The following is a 17,188-nucleotide window of genomic DNA, read 5'->3' on the forward strand; positions in this document are numbered from 1 at the left end:
AGCCCTAGCAGTGAAAGGATATAAATATTGTATGGAGCCAGAATAACACAACTCCTTTCGCCTTGTGTAGTGGCCGCACTACATCAGTTTTGTAAGGTTTTGTCCTGAGGAAGAGGTACTGCATGACCTCGAAATTCGTTGACTATTAACCTTTTTTGAAATACAGCCTTGCAGAATATCATCTGCCATCCATCTTTATCAGCAGCACAGATTTGGACACATACACCCGGTTTCACCAATATAAATATGTCAGGCGTATGACATCCAATGCTGCCAGCTGTTTTCAGCCCTAGCAGTGACTGAATATAAATATTGTATGGAGTCAAAATAACACAACTCCTTTCACTTTGTGTAGTGGCCGCACTCAGGTGCTTCAGCTCAGCTCCTAATGAAGTGAAGGATTAGAACAATATGGCCCACTCTCTCCGGATATCAAATGTAGTGTGTGCCGAAAGAGGCCAGCAATGTGTTCTTCTGACAATGTGTTCTTCTGACAAGTATCTAGAAGTATCAAAAGCTAAATAAAAGCTACACTTCCCCAAGATTTATACGATAAAGAAAATGATAGTACCTGGAGAATATACAGTAGTTACCAGCAGCTATCAGTCTTCTTTGACACTTTTATCACATCCATCTGGTCTAAGGGTACCGTCACACAGTGGCATTTTGATCGCTACGACGGCAGATTCGTGACGTTCCAGCGATATAGTTACGATCTCGCAGTGTCTGACACTGTTGTGAATTCTGTGGCTGAATTCACTCCTGTGGTCACAAGTGGTATTGCAGCCTCTGGGCTTCCTCCCTCAGGTGTTTTGGTGAGCTCGTTGGCTGCCTTGCTATTTAACTCCACCTGAGTCTGTCTTCCTTGCTCCTTGTCAATGTTCCAGTGTTTGATCTGAGCTACTGCATCTTTCCTGTGGCCTGCTGCTCTGCTAGATAAGTGTTTCTTTGTTTTTGTTTCCGTTTTTTCTGTCCAGCTGTGCTATTCTCTTTTGCTGGAAGCTCTGAGACGCAAAGGGTGCACCGCCGTGCCGTTAGTTCGGCACGGTGGGTCTTTTTGCCTCCCTTTGCGTGGTTTTGCTTTAGGGTTTTTTGTAGACTGCATAGTTCTCTTTGCTATCCTCGCTCTGTCTAGAATATCGGGCCTCACTTTGCTGAATCTATTTCATTCCTACGTTTTGTCTTTTCATCTTGCTAACAGTCATTATATGTGGGGGGCTGCCTATTCCTTTGGGGTATTTCTCTGAGGCAAGTCAGGCTTGTATTTCTATCTTCAGGCTAGTCAGCTCCTCAGGCAGTGCCGAGTTGCATAGGTAGTGTTAGGCGCAATCCACTGCTGCTTTTAGTTGTGTGAGGATAGGTTCAGGTATTGCAGTCTGCAGAGATTCCACGTCTCAGAGCTTGTTCTATTGTTTTTGGGTTATTGCCATATCACTGTATGTGCGCTGATTACTGCACACTGTGTTGCCTGATAGCACAGCATAACAGTACAAGGAGCCATAACCAATGATTCTCAATAGAGGGAAAAAAGAAGTCCTGACATCATTTTTTTTTTTTTTTTTCCTCAGCTCTGTCTTCAGTTTTTTTTTTTTTTTTTCCCCTAGACATTAGAGTGCTTCAGGACACAGCTGTGGACATGGATATTCAGGCTCTGTGCTCCTCAATGGATAATCTCGTTATAAATGTACAAAAGATTCAAGATACAATTGATCAGAAATCTATGCTAGAACCAAGAATTCCTATTCCTGATTTGTTTTTTGGTGACAGAACTAAGTTCCTGAGCTTCAAAAATAATTGTAAGCTATTTCTGGCCTTGAAACCTCATTCTTCTGGTAATCCTATTCAACAGGTTTTGATTATTATTTCTTTTTTGCGCGGCGACCCACAGGACTGGGCGTTTTCTCTTGCGCCAGGAGACCCTGCATTGAGTAATGTTGATGCGTTTTTCCAGGCGCTTGGATTGCTTTACGATGAGCCTAATTCAGTGGATCAGGCTGAGAAAAATTTGCTGGCTTTATGCCAGGGTCAGGATGATGTAGAAGTATATTGTCAGAAATTTAGGAAGTGGTCAGTACTCACTCTGTGGAATGAATCTGCACTGGCGGCTTGGTTCAGAAAGGGTCTCTCTGAAGCTCTTAAGGATGTCATGGTGGGATTTCCTATGCCTGCTGGTTTGAATGAGTCTATGTCCTTGGCCATTCAGATCGGTCGTCGCTTGCGCGAGCGTAAATCTGTGCACCATCTGGCGGTATTGTCTGAGAGTAAACCTGAGCCTATGCAGTGCGACAGGACTATGACTAAAGTTGAACGGCAAGAACACAGACGTCTGAACAGGCTGTGTTTCTACTGTGGTGATTCCACTCATGCTATTTCTAATTGTCCTAAGCGCACTAGGCGGTTCGATAGCTCTGCCGTCATTGGTACTGTACAGTCCAAATTCCTTCTGTCCATTACCTTGATATGCTCTTTGTCATCGTATTCTGTCATGGCGTTTGTGGATTCAGGCGCTGCCCTGAATCTGATGGATTTGGATTATGCTAAACGTTGTGGATTTTTCTTGGAGCCTTTGTGGTGTCCTATTCCGTTGAGAGGAATTGATGCTACACCTTTGGCCAAGAATAAGCCTCAGTACTGGGCCCAGCTGACCATGTGCATGGCTCCTGCACATCAGGAAGTTATTCGCTTTCTGGTACTGCATAATCTGCATGATGTGGTCGTGTTGGGGTTGCCATGGCTACAAACCCATAATCCAGTATTAGATTGGAACTCTATGTCGGTAACCAGCTGGGGTTGTCAGGGAGTACATGGTGATGTTCCATTTTTGTCTATTTCGTCATCCATTCCTTCTGACATCCCAGAGTTCTTGTCTGACTTTCAGGATGTATTTGAAGAGCCCAAGTCTGATGCCCTACCTCCGCATAGGAATTGTGATTGTGCTATCAATTTGATTCCTGGTAGTAAATTCCCTAAGGGTCGTTTATTTAATTTGTCCGTGCCTGAACACACCGCTATGCGCAGTTATGTGAAAGAATCCCTGGAGAAGGGACATATTCGCCCATCGTCATCACCATTGGGAGCAGGGTTCTTTTTTGTAGCCAAAAAGGATGGTTCGCTAAGACCGTGTATTGATTACCGCCTTCTTAATAAGATCACTGTTAAGTTTCAGTATCCCTTGCCATTGATATCTGACTTGTTTGCTCGGATTAAGGGGGCTAGTTGGTTTACTAAGATTGATCTTCGTGGTGTGTATAATCTGGTGAGAATCAGGCAGGGAGATGAATGGAAAACGGCATTTAATACGCCCGAGGGTCATTTTGAGTATCTGGTGATGCCGTTCGGACTTGCCAATGCTCCATCTGTTTTTCAGTCTTTTATGCATGACATTTTCCGTGAGTATCTGGATAAATTCCTGATTGTTTACTTGGATGACATTTTGATCTTCTCTGATGATTGGGAGTCTCATGTGAAGCAAGTCAGAATGGTTTTCCAGGTACTGCGTGCTAATTCCTTGTTCGTGAAGGGATCAAAGTGTCTCTTCGGTGTGCAGAAAGTTTCATTTTTGGGGTTCATCTTTTCCCCTTCTACTATCGAGATGGATCCGGTTAAGGTCCAGGCCATCCAGGATTGGACTCAGCCGACATCTCTGAAAAGTCTGCAGAAATTCCTGGGCTTTGCTAATTTTTATCGTCGCTTCATCTGTAATTTTTCTAGCATTGCCAGACCATTGACCGATTTGACCAAGAAGGGTGCTGATTTGGTTAATTGGTCTTCTGCTGCCGTGGAAGCTTTTCAGGAGTTGAAGCGTTGTTTTTGCTGTGCCCCTGTGTTGTGTCAACCAGATGTTTCTCTTCCGTTCCAGGTCGAGGTTGATGCTTCTGAGATTGGAGCAGGGGCGGTTTTGTCACAGAGAGGTTCTGGTTGCTCAGTGTTGAAACCATGTGCTTTCTTTTCCAGGAAATTTTCTGCTGCTGAGCGTAATTATGATGTGGGCAACCGAGAGTTGCTGGCCATGAAGTGGGCATTCGAGGAGTGGCGTCATTGGCTTGAGGGAGCTAAGCATCGCGTGGTGGTATTGACTGATCATAAGAATCTTACTTATCTCGAGTCTGCCAAGCGCTTGAATCCTAGACAGGCCCGTTGGTCGTTATTTTTTGCTCGTTTTGATTTTGTGATTTCGTACCTTCCGGGCTCTAAAAATGTGAAGGCGGATGCTCTGTCTAGGAGTTTTGTGCCCGACTCTCCGGGGTTATCTGAGCCGGCGAGTATCCTCAGGGAAGGAGTCATTGTGTCTGCCATCTCTCCTGATTTGCGGAGAGTGTTGCAGAAATTTCAGGCTAATAAACCTGATCGTTGTCCGGCCGAGAAACTGTTCGTCCCTGATAGGTGGACTAGTAAAGTTATCTCTGAACTTCATTGTTCGGTGCTGGCTGGTCATCCAGGAATCTTTGGTACCAGAGAGTTAGTGGCTAGATCCTTCTGGTGGCCATCTCTGTCACGGGATGTGCGTGCTTTTGTGCAGTCCTGTGGGATTTGTGCTAGGGCTAAGCCCTGCTGTTCACGTGCCAGTGGGTTGCTTTTGCCCTTGCCGGTCCCGAAGAGGCCTTGGACACATATTTCGATGGATTTCATTTCTGACCTTCCCGTTTCTCAAAAGATGTCGGTCATTTGGGTGGTCTGTGATCGCTTTTCTAAAATGGTCCATCTGGTGCCCTTGGTTAAATTGCCTTCCTCCTCTGATTTGGTGCCTTTGTTCTTCCAGCATGTGGTTCGTTTGCATGGCATTCCTGAGAATATTGTTTCTGACAGAGGTTCCCAGTTTGTCTCGAGGTTCTGGCGAGCCTTTTGTGGTAGGATGGGCATTGACCTATCTTTTTCCTCGGCCTTCCATCCTCAGACTAATGGCCAGACCGAACGAACCAATCAGACCTTGGAAATATATCTGAGATGTTTTGTTTCTGCTGACCAGGATGATTGGGTGTCATTTTTGCCGTTGGCTGAGTTTGCCCTTAATAATCGGGCCAGCTCGGCTACCTTGGTCTCTCCATTTTTCTGCAATTCTGGGTTCCATCCTCGTTTCTCTTCAGGACAGGTTGAGTCTTCGGACTGTCCTGGTGTGGATTCTGTGGTGGACAGGTTGCAGCAGATCTGGACTCAGGTAGTGGACAATTTGACCTTGTCCTAGGAGAAGGCTCAGCTTTTCGCTAATCGTAGACGCCGTGTGGGTCCCCGACTTCGTGTTGGGGATCTGGTTTGGTTATCTTCTCGTCATATTCCTATGAAGGTTTCCTCTCCTAAATTTAAACCTCGTTTTATTGGTCCGTATAGGATTTCTGAGATTCTCAATCCGGTGTCTTTTCGTCTGACCCTCCCAGACTCCTTTTCCATACATAATGTATTCCATAGGTCGTTGTTGAGAAGATACGTGGCACCTATGGTTCCATCTGTGGAGCCTCCTGCCCCTGTTTTGGTGGAGTATATTGTGGAGAAAATTTTGGATTCTCGTGTCTCTAGACGGAAACTCCAGTATCTGGTCAAATGGAAGGGTTATGCTCAGGAGGATAATTCCTGGGTTTTTGCCTCTGATGTCCATGCCCCAGATCTTGTTCGTGCCTTTCATGTGGCTCATCCTGGTCGGCCTGGGGGTTCTGGTGAGGGTTCGGTGACCCCTCCTCAAGGGGGGGGTACTGTTGTGAATTCTGTGGCTGAATTTACTCCTGTGGTCACAAGTGGTATTGCAGCCTCTGGGCTTCCTCCCTCAGGTGTTTTGGTGAGTTCGTTGGCTGCCTTGCTATTTAACTCCACCTGAGTCTGTCTTCCTTGCTCCTTGTCAATGTTCCAGTGTTTGATCTGAGCTACTGCATCTTTCCTGTGGCCTGCTGCTCTGCTAGATAAGTGTTTCTTTGTTTTTGTTTCCGTTTTTTCTGTCCAGCTGTGCTATTATCTTTTGCTGGAAGCTCTGAGACGCAAAGGGTGCACCGCCGTGCCGTTAGTTCGGCACGGTGGGTCTTTTTGCCTCCCTTTGCGTGGTTTTGCTTTAGGGTTTTTTGTAGACTGCATAGTTCTCTTTGCTATCCTCGCTCTGTCTAGAATATCGGGCCTCACTTTGCTGAATCTATTTCATTCCTACGTTTTGTCTTTTCATCTTGCTAACAGTCATTATATGTGGGGGGCTGCCTATTCCTTTGGGGTATTTCTCTGAGGCAAGTCAGGCTTGTATTTCTATCTTCAGGCTAGTCAGCTCCTCAGGCAGTGCCGAGTTGCATAGGTAGTGTTAGGCGCAATCCACTGCTGCTTTTAGTTGTGTGAGGATAGGTTCAGGTATTGCAGTCTGCAGAGATTCCACGTCTCAGAGCTTGTTCTATTGTTTTTGGGTTATTGCCATATCACTGTATGTGCGCTGATTACTGCACACTGTGTTGCCTGATAGCACAGCATAACATGACACGCTCCTGCGATCAGGGACCCTGCTGAGAATCGTACGTCATAGCAGATCGTTTGAAACTTTCTTTCATCATCTAGTGTCCCGCTGTGGCGGCATGATCGCATCGTGTAACAAAGGTGTGCACGATATTGTATACGATGTGCGCATAGTAACCAACGGCTTCTACATCGCAAACACGTCATGAAAATTATCGCTCCAGCGTCGTACATTGCAAAGTGTACGACGCTGGAGCGATAATGGTGCGATGCTGGAGCATCACGGATCGTGCCGTCGTAGCGACCAAAGTGCCACTGTGAGACGGTACCTTAAGAGCAACCATTGCAAAGCATTGGTTGCAACCAAGAAAGGAAAACAAATAAGCATGGGCAGTTGCAGATACTTCCCAAAAATATTGGTTACATCTTAGAATTATATTGTTCCCTAAAACTATGACTACTAAGACTCATAAAATCACATCAGTTCTAAAATATACAAAGACAGAAAAAGGCAATTTGTCAAAGATGACATTACTGTTTTACTTATTAACGAAAAATGAAAAACCATCGGAGCTGGTTTGGTTGCAGGCAACTAAACATATTGCCATGAGATTTTATTTCCCACATATTAAACCATGTAAGATATAGTGGACAGATTTGCACAGGACATGAAAAACGATAGTGTAAAATGATGGACTGCTTTAATTATTGAATGATTGTACATAGTTAAAGACCTCGGGGCTAAAGGAATAGCTCTAGCCCCTCTTTATGACAGGTCCTTTGTAAAATAAAAATAGGCTTAGTGATATTATTCACTACATATATTGTTGTCTGCACATTTTACTAACAATCAAAGAGATAAAAATTTAAAGGGGTCTGAATACTTTCCATACCCACTGTATATTAATATTGCATCAACAGACTGGGCCTGCCAGACAGAGAAATGCTCGGAAGAGAACAGCTCTGGCTTTTAGTGGAGAGTCACATGCAGGAAATTTTGTTGTCCTCTTCCTCAATGTAGAACAGGGGTGTCAAACTGCATTCCTCGAGGGCTGCAAACAGGTCATGTTTTCAGGATTTCCTTGTACTGCACAGGTGATAATTTAATCACCAACTCATTATTTGTGTAGGTGATTAAATTATCACCTGTGCAGTACAAGGAAATCCTGAAAACATGACCTGTTTGCAGCCCTCAAGGAATGCAGTTTGACACCCCTGATGTAGAACATCTCCTGCCTCTTTGAGCATTTTATTTTTTAGGAATCTATCAATTAGGTTCCTGCTAAAATAGATGTCTGCTGCTATTGTGGGCCAGTAGTTACTGCATGTAACATAATAAATCACCTTGATCAATTTTAACGTTGATTGACACTTTTTTGGGGAATTTATTATTTCAACTATATCAGAATTTTGGATTGGACTAAATGCAAGACACAAATTCTGTAAGTAAAGCCTAGTACAGTGTTCCCCAACTCCGGTCCTCAAGAGCCACCAACAGGTCATGTTTTTTGGATTTCCTTAGCATTGCACAGGTGATGGAAGTATTGCCTGTGCAGGTGATGCAATTATCACCTGTGCAATACTAGGGAAATCCTGAAAGCATGACCTGTTGCTGGCTATTGAGGACCGGAGTTCAGGAACACTGGCCTAGTATATGATGTTAGCCACACATAAAACATATTTCTTCTAGCAGTCCTGCTGGTCCTTAGGAGCTTACTGCATACTGCTTATACATGTAACTGTACCAAACAGTATACAGGAAGCCTATGAGCTCATCCAAGTGGTGGCTGCGGACAGATAGGATTTTATCATTCTTGAATCTCTGAATCAAATGCCATTAGACATTCTTTTTTATAAATTTTTAAACAAAGGTATTACCCCGATCTGACTCCTAATTCAATGATATCTAACAGACACAACAGAAAAGCATTCTCCAGCAAAAGCCCAATGGAATACTCCAAGAAAACTCTGTGTTATACCAGGTGCAGGATCTGGAGGGTGGAACATGACCTCTGTCTTTCTGACCCTGGACTTGGCATAACACAACCTTTTAGATTTTCTTGGCGTTTCCCATAAAGCATTCACCAATATTCAGTGTGATTATCCTTTGTAGTATCCTGCGCATTTGAAACTTTTCATTGTGGAATATGTTGTATGAAACTGTTCATAGACAATTCGACAATATAATAACCCGAGTGCAACAAGTTTAAAGCATGCCTTGCTCTATGTAAAATGTCAAACTGGATTGTATCAGAATTCATTTCATTTTAAAATTCATTTCATACTTGTTATTAGATCCCTATCTGGTCGCATTGTTGGAGGTGTGTGGTGGTTCTTTACCTTGATTATCATTTCATCTTACACGGCTAACTTAGCTGCCTTCCTTACTGTGGAACGGATGGTGTCACCTATAGAGAGTGCAGAAGATCTTTCTAAACAAACTGAAATAGCATATGGGACATTGGATTCAGGGTCAACTAAGGAGTTCTTTAGGGTAAGACTATTTTTTCATTATAATATTTGAAATGGAGTAAAATGTACAACATGTACCATACTGTTTTCTACTCGTACTATATGTGCTGTACTGCTACCTACCAGCACTAGATGTATTGTACTGCTCTCTTCCCGTACTACTTGTGCTGAACTTCTACTTACCTGCACTTCATGTAGTATATTGCTCAACAACTATCCTGCAATGTTTTGGTGCTACATGTACTGTACTGCTAAATACCTACACTATGTGTTTCATACTGCTCTCTACCTGCACTACATGTATTGTACTGCTACCGACTTGCAGTACACGTATTTCACTACTCTATACCTGTACTATATATAGAGAATTGCTTTACAACTGTTTTGCAGCAATTTTGTAGCACATGCATGTTGCTGATATACAGTAAACAAGTACTACATGAATAGCATTGCTTTCTGCCAGTACTATATGTTCTGCATTGCTTTACAGCTGTACTGCAGTCTTTTTGTTATACATGTACTATGCCAGTACCACCAGTACCATATGTATTGGACTTCTCTTTACCTGTACTACATGTGTTTTATTGTCCTTTACTTGTTCTGCATGTACTGAACTTATTTCTACCTATGATACATGTACTATATTTCTTTCCATCTGTACCACATAAACTGAGGTGCTGACTACCAGTATTACATGTATTGTACTTGTTTCTGTCTTTCTTACATGTATTGTACTGCTACATAATATTAGTTTACTGATGTCGCTGGAGTGTTTTGTATTTCTCTTAAATGTATTGTACTGCTATATACCTGTGCCACATATAGTTTACTGTTTTCCACCTTTGCTTTATATGTTACTAGCGCACAGCTGTGATATAGCTTGGTGGGCATTATATCATATACGTATATACAGTTAGGTCCAGAAATATTTGGACAGTGATTGAGTCTTTGTGATTTGATTGTGATCAATCAACTTTGCTGCACTTAGTTGAATCTAGGTAGAAATTATAGCCTGGTACACTTCAGAATTCATCCGACTGCTTCTATCTTCAGACACATCATCAATAAACATTAGTGACCAGTGCCATTGGAAACCATGCATGCCTATGCTATCACACTGCCTCCACTATGTTTTACAGAGGATGTGGTGTGCATTGGATCATGATTTGTCCAAACTTTCTCGATACTGTCTTCTTCCCATTCTTCTGTTACAGGTTGATCTTGGTTTCATCAGTCCAAAGAACGCTTTTCCAGAACTGGGCTGGCTTCTTTAGATTTTTTTTGTCAAAGTCTAATTTTGCTTTCTATTTTTAAGGCCTATTAATGATTTGCACCTTGTGATGAACCCTCTGTATTTGCTCTCATAAAGTTTTCTCTTTATGGCAGACTTAGATACTGAATCACCTACTTCCTCTAGAGAGTGTTCCTCACTTAGGTGGATGTCGTGAAGGGGTTTTTATTCACCATGTGCTATCATCCACCACTGTTGCCTTCTGTAGACATTAGGGTATTTTTGAGTTTCCAATCCCAAAAGTGCACTCTTTTTTTTTGCAGAATGTGCCAAATTGTTATTTTGGCCACCGCTAACATTTTTGCTATCTCTGATGGATTTCTTTTTTTTCAGCCGTATGATTGTCTGTTTCTTTTCCATTGAGCGCTCCTTTGACCGTATGTTGGAATGTTAGGTATGCTAGATACTGAAACACCTACTTTCTGGAGAATGTTCCTCACTTAGGTGGATGTTGTGAAGTGGTTTTTATTCACCATGGAAATGGCTGTACTGTCATCCACCACTGTTGCGTTCTGTAGACGTTTGGGTATTTTTGAGTTTCCAAGCCCACAAGTGCCCTCTTTTTTTGCAGAATGTGCCAAATTGTTATTTTGGTAACTGCTAACATTTATACTATCTCTGATGGATTTATTCTTTTTTTCAGCCATATAATGGTCTATTTCTTTTCCATCAAATGCTCCTTTGACCGTATGTTATGGGTTTACAGCAACAATTTCCAAATGCCATACCTGGAATCATCTTCAAACTTTTACCTGCTTTATTGATGATTAGTGTTGAGCATTCCGATACCGCAAGTATCGGGTATCGGCCGATACTTGCGGTATCGGAATTCCGATACCGAGTTCCGATACTTTTGTGGTATCGGGAATCGGTATCGGATCCATAGTGATGTGTAAAATAAAGAATTAAAATAAAAAATATTGATATATTCACCTCTCCGGCGGCCCCTGGACATCACCACTGGTAACCGGCAGGCTTCTTTGTTTAAAATGAGCGCGTTTAGGACCTGAGAATGACGTTGCGGCATCTGATTGGTCGCGTGCCGCTCATGTGACCGCCACACGACCAATCACAAGCTGCGACGTCATTCTCAGGCACTAAACTCCTCATTCTAGTAATTTAGGACCTGCGAATGACGTCGCGGCTTCTGATTGGTCGCGTGGCGGTCACATGAGCGGCACGCGACCAATCAGAAGCCGCGACGTCATTCTCAGGTCCTAAACGCGCTCATTTTAAACAAAGAAGCCTGCCGGTTACCCGCGGTGATGTCCAGGGGCCGCTGGAGAGGTGAATATATCAATATTTTTTATTTTAATTCTTTATTTTACACATTAATATGGATCCCAGGGCCTGAAGGAGAGTTTCCTCTCCTTCAGACCCTGGGAACCATCAGGATACCTTCCGATACTTGGTGTCCCATTGACTTGTATTGGTATCGGATATCGGTATCGGCGATATCCGATACTTTTCGGGTATCGGCCGATACTATCCGATACCGATACTTTCAAGTATCGGACGGTATCGCTCAACACTATTGATGATGGATTAATGAGGGAATAACCCATGCAGTGCATTAAAAAGCTTTTCAGAGATTTGTCCAATTAACTTTCCTTCCCTTTAAAAGGAGAAAGCTACGTATTAAAGAGCTGTAATTCCTAAACCCTTGCTTTGATTAGGATGGGAATGCCCTCCAATTAAAGCTAAGAATATGTACTTTAAGCCCATATTGATATTATAACTGATCTTGAATATGTTTTATTGAACAGATAAAATGTCAAAACTTGTGTCACTCTCCAAATATTTCTGGACCTGGCTGTATATATTTTGTACAAGGCCTTTTATATTCTACTGTCCTTAAAGAATGCTATTTCTGACTTTTATATGCAACATTTCTGTATTAGTTATCTTCTTTCTTTTTAATTTTATTTAACATTTTGGGGCTTCAGAACCAGTTACTAATTTTCAACAGAATGTTTGTCTCAGTATTTTAGAAAAATATCCCTAGAATGATAAATTGATAGGTTTCTTCTGTAAACATAATTTTAAATATGAATGTGGATTAACTGATTAAGAAAATTATTACTTAGGAGGTGATATGTAATACAATGTGCTGTTGTCATTTACTTCACACCCCCACAGTGATCAGCTTCTGCTTGTACCAAATGTTAGCCCACATTATTGTCAGCCTACACATTTCCAGCAAGCTAGGGAACATTTGAATAATTCTGTCACGTTGAAAAGTCAAGTACACAGGAAAAATGAGTCATAAAGTGGAGGATGAATAAAAGCACTAGCTCTGAATTTATGTGGTAGGTTGTGCATAGTTACTCTGCATTTCTATTCAATCGATATAGACTTTTCCTGATGTATTTATATGTATTCAAGACCTATCTAATTGATATTTACTGACCATGGGAGCCTACTGCCCAGCACCTCAAAACAAAACGCATTGTCCATACTATTTGATAATTATAAATCCCTCACAGGCTGGTATTGCCTGCTCTTTAGGCTGGTAACACGTGTGTGAGAGGCTGTCACCATACTTATGGAATCACTGTTAGACATTACCTAACATGGCTAATTGCCCACCACTCATCCTGGACTGTCTGTATGGAGTGGAAGTGGAGCTTTCTCTTCGTCCCTTGCAGTCACCAGGCTTATCCAAAGTTTAACCAACAAGTTGAAAGCAAACTTTTTTTTGTCTTTGCGCACACTGCTTTGTTGCTTGAAATCATATGTCATTTTAGTAGCTTCAGTGCTGCAATTTTTCTCCCCAGTCATAACCATAAGGCCATTTTCATTCGGTCCATTTACATGGACCATACTCAGAGTAGAAGACCCTGATTGTCGGGTCTCCCAACCTGAGTTAACTAACAGTTTCATATACAGCATGCCTGAGAATCAGTTATCTTAAGTTGGGACTCTTGGTGGTTGGGTTGCGTCTTCTAGTGGAAGAATGTCAGACCTAAGTATGTTCCTTTTGATCCAAACACGGTCAAAATTTTCACTTTGGAGTTCAATTTTAGACAAACTTATATGCCATACCATATTTTACAGCATCAGCATATAATTCTCCTTCGCACTGCATTTTATTCTCAGCATTTACATGCTCTTTGCACATAATAGTAGTTGGCTGGGTGATTTCACACATTTTCCATGCAACACTTTCACCATGGTCTTCCCAGACCTCTAAAGGTACCTTCACACATAACGATTTTGTTAACGATATCGTTGCTTTTTGTGACATAGCAATGATATCGTTAACAAAATCGTTATGCATGACAGCGACCAACGATCAGGCCCCTGCTGGGAGATCGTTGGTCGCTGGGAATGATCAGGACCTTTTTTTGGTCGCTGATCACCCGCTGTCATCGCTGAATCGGCGTGTGTGACACCGATCCAGCGATGTGTTCACTGGTAACCAGGGTAAATATCAGGTTACTAAGCGCAGGGCCGCGCTTAGTAACCCGATATTTACCCTGGTTACCATTGTAAAAGTAAAAAAAAAAACACTACATACTCACATTCCTGGCACGTCCCCCGGCGTCAGCTTCCCGCACTGACTGTGTCAGCGCCGGCCAGCCGTAAAGCAGAGCACAGCGGTGACGTCACCGCTCTGCTTTACGGCCGGCGCTTACACAGTGCAGGGAAGCTGACGCTGGGGGACGTGACAGGAATGTGAGTATGTACTGTTTTTTTTTTTAACTTTTACAATGGTAACCTGGGTAAACATCGGGTTACTAAGAGCGGCCCTGCGCTCAGTAACCCGATGTTTACCCTGGTTACCCCGGGACTTCGGCATCGTTGGTCGCTGGAGAGCTGTCTGTGTGACACCTCTCCAGCGACCACACAACGACTTACCAACAATCACTGCCAGGTCGTATCGCTGGTCGTGATCGTTGGTAAATCGTTTAGTGTAACGGTACCTTAAGGGTACACTGGAGCTAATAGCCATTCAGATCTGACATTTTCTTATCTATGAACCATTTTACTTACTGCCTCATACTATCTAATATTGTACACTTTCCATTAATGTCATCAAATAGCTGCTATGTGTCCTTTTTAAGAGATACCATTAGCTTGGAAAAGAATATGATTACTGCGTTCATTAGGCTTTATAATTTCAGGTTGTGGAATCTTGAGTAGTCTCGATGAAAATCAGAATAGTTTCATCATCTTAAGGTCTTTTCTTCTCGCACAGCAATATCTCTCACTTTACTTACTACCTTTTTGGGGTTCTCTAAACTGCCGGATTGTGAAACTCTGCATACCGCCAATAGTATAGATGGGTTGCATCAACCCCATCAGCGTGCCTCAGCACATCTGCCTCTATAGAACATTTAAACCACCTTCTAAGAGCATATGGCCTCCCATGTGCAAAAATCCAGTCTCTTTTAATCGGCAAATCAGTCTGTTTTCCGTAGCAGAAATCTGTCTTTTGTTTTGTCTTACTTTTTACTGACAGACCGCTTTAATTCAGTAGAGAACACAGCCATTCAAATTTGACTTCAATTACTTTAAATCTCTTTGCAGTAAGCTATATAATTTTTTCCAAATTATGCATCCAACATAAATGTTTTTGCACCATTTTTGTGCCCACATCTTTCATAATGTGAAAAAGTACTGAATGGGAAGCACTATTGTCTGCAAAGAGTTTATATGTTCTCCCTATGCTTGCATCGGTTTCCTCTGGGTTCTCCGGTTTCTTCCCACACTTCAAAGACATACTGATGGCAAATTTGTGAGCCCCATTGGGGACAGTGATGATAATGTCTATAAAGTGCTTTGAAAGTAATCGCACTATATAAGTGAGTAAAATTACTATAGCTTGGAATCTGGATCCATTCTGGGTTTAACATTTGTAGCCAAGCCATGTAGGACTAGGTTAAATCCTAGCTCTGCACGTCTTGATTAGATGCACCTGGCTAGCTTTAGCTAAGAAATAGGGCATGTATTCACTAGAGATGTCTGCTGGATGAAGCAAAGCTGAGTGTGCTACTAGTGAGTGACCAGCCAAAATGTGAGCTGTAGCTGGGAAAGAGATAAGCCAGCGACTTTCTCTGAATGTAGATGGCATGGGTCAGCTAGGAGAGCTGAACAGTTTATGTTTTGGAGCTGCAGAGAACCATGTGGAAGCTGTAGTCTGTTCACTGTGAACTATTCATGGAGTTGAATACTTCTGTTTAGGACTTTTAGGATTGCTACTTCCTATAGGTGGCACTGGAGTTCTAGTCCTCTTCCTCTCTGAAGGGACAATCTGTTTGGCACTGGAAGATGCTGGAGCTCAGGCTGTAGAAGATACCGAGACATGGTAGAATTGCACCTCTTCTGTCTATAAAGTTTGATCCAAGAGAAAGAACCTTAATCTGTTTGTGTGAGCCTGCACTGACATGTGTGCCTGCTACATGAAGTTTTTTTGCTGCGATTCCTTTGTGCCCGGTAAAAGTTGTTTTTGGTATGAATTCTTTGTAGTCTTATGAAACCAAAAACTTGGACTTGTCTGAAACAAAACCGCATTGCCTGTGTGAACACTAGCTAATGCCTAACAGAGAGCGTGGATCCCTATACATTTCAAATGCTGAATAGTGTGCAAATGCAAGTGTATACAGTATACCTCTCTGAGAACATTACATCTAAACATAGGTTGATGAAAATGGAAAATTATATAAATAGGATTATTAACAAGAGGCTAGTAAAAATGAAAGTGATAGATATGAAAGCTTTAGAAAGGAATTTGATTGAATATAATGCAGCTCTTTGATGTGTTTAGTTTACCAGGGACTTGGTAGAAGAATCGAAATGTGGTATCTCCATTACTGTAATGCCCTTTTTTACATTAATTTAATTAACATTCTGTCACCCCCTGGATGAATTTAAGTAATTACTATGGGCATACAAGTAATAGAATGGTAAAACCAATCTTACCTGTATGCCTCTAAGTGTTGAGAAAAGCAGTTTTAGTGTTTGATGCTAATGATTTCTTCCAGGCTGAGGGGTGTGCGGTGCCTGGAAGAAATCTCAGCTTCCTGACTTCATTATAATTGCACCCTCCTCCCATACACGTCACACTGGACTGTGACATACAGTTGCGTGTTATAATGCTGCACATGCGCCATCCGCTCTCGCGATTATGCGAACCTTACCCGCTCTTCTATGTGCAGGTCAATGACAACCAGAGGCCTTGTGAAGATATGCTGCTACATTGGTACGTTTCTCAATAGGAGACCATCATTTAAACTACTGTATATAATACAATACTGCGATGTGCTGTATAAAGCAAGCTATCTTAGATCCCTACTTAAAGAAAAATAAAGTAAAAGATTGAAAAAACTTTGTTTAAATTGTCTTTAAAATATAAAAAAGTAACAAATATTGACATTTGGCTCATCCCATTTTTCAGTTTAAAAATAAAGAATTGAAAGAAAAATAAACATCTAGTATCTAATGGCTTCTATAAAAGTCCAATCTATCAAAATATAACCTGTACAGGTAAATGCTATAATAAAATGAATGTTAACTTTTTTCAGTCACCGTACGTCTCAATTCATTGTATGCAGCTGAAAATGATATCAGTAAAAACTTCAGCTCACCAAGAAAAAAACATGCACTTACACAAACAGCTTAAAAAAAGACAAACCTTTTTCCTAGTTTGGAATCAATGTATTGTTACAGATCTGAATAATTTATATTCCCAGGTCATTTGTACCATACAATGAACGTTGTTAGGCTAAGTTCACACTGATTCAGTGCTCTCCACTGAGCATTATATCGAGGTTTCTGTCAAATTCCCAAAAACAAGATTACAAAGGGATCTTTGTAATAGCCATGACAGTCATTCACTTCAATGAAGCTGATGGAGATACTTTGGGCACTTTCTATCTTAGGATTCGTGTTTTTCAGACATGGAAAAAAACATTGAAGATTACTTTTTTGTGCATGTCAAAAAAAGATAGTACAGAGGTAGTGTTCAAAGTGTCTCCGTTGGCTTAATTGGAGTGATTGGCTCCA

The 17,188-nt window shown here is 41.8% G+C and overlaps 1 protein-coding gene across 5 annotated transcripts in view; it reads left to right on the top strand.

The window, feature by feature from the left end:
* Nucleotides 1-17,188, top strand: part of GRIA2 (glutamate ionotropic receptor AMPA type subunit 2) — a 324,576-nt gene that overhangs the window by 242,329 nt on the left and 65,059 nt on the right. For all 5 annotated transcript variants that reach the window (XR_011316978.1, XM_069744126.1, XM_069744127.1 and 2 more), the window contains exon 12: nt 8,713-8,911. Coding sequence is in view for 4 of the 5 variants with exons in the window: in XM_069744126.1 (XP_069600227.1) it covers nt 8,713-8,911 (199 nt within the window). In the remaining variant the exon portion in view is untranslated. The remainder of the gene's footprint in view (nt 1-8,712; nt 8,912-17,188) is intronic.

This window comes from Ranitomeya imitator, chromosome 1 (assembly GCF_032444005.1).
Source record: "Ranitomeya imitator isolate aRanImi1 chromosome 1, aRanImi1.pri, whole genome shotgun sequence".
Taxonomy (NCBI): domain Eukaryota; kingdom Metazoa; phylum Chordata; class Amphibia; order Anura; family Dendrobatidae; genus Ranitomeya; species Ranitomeya imitator.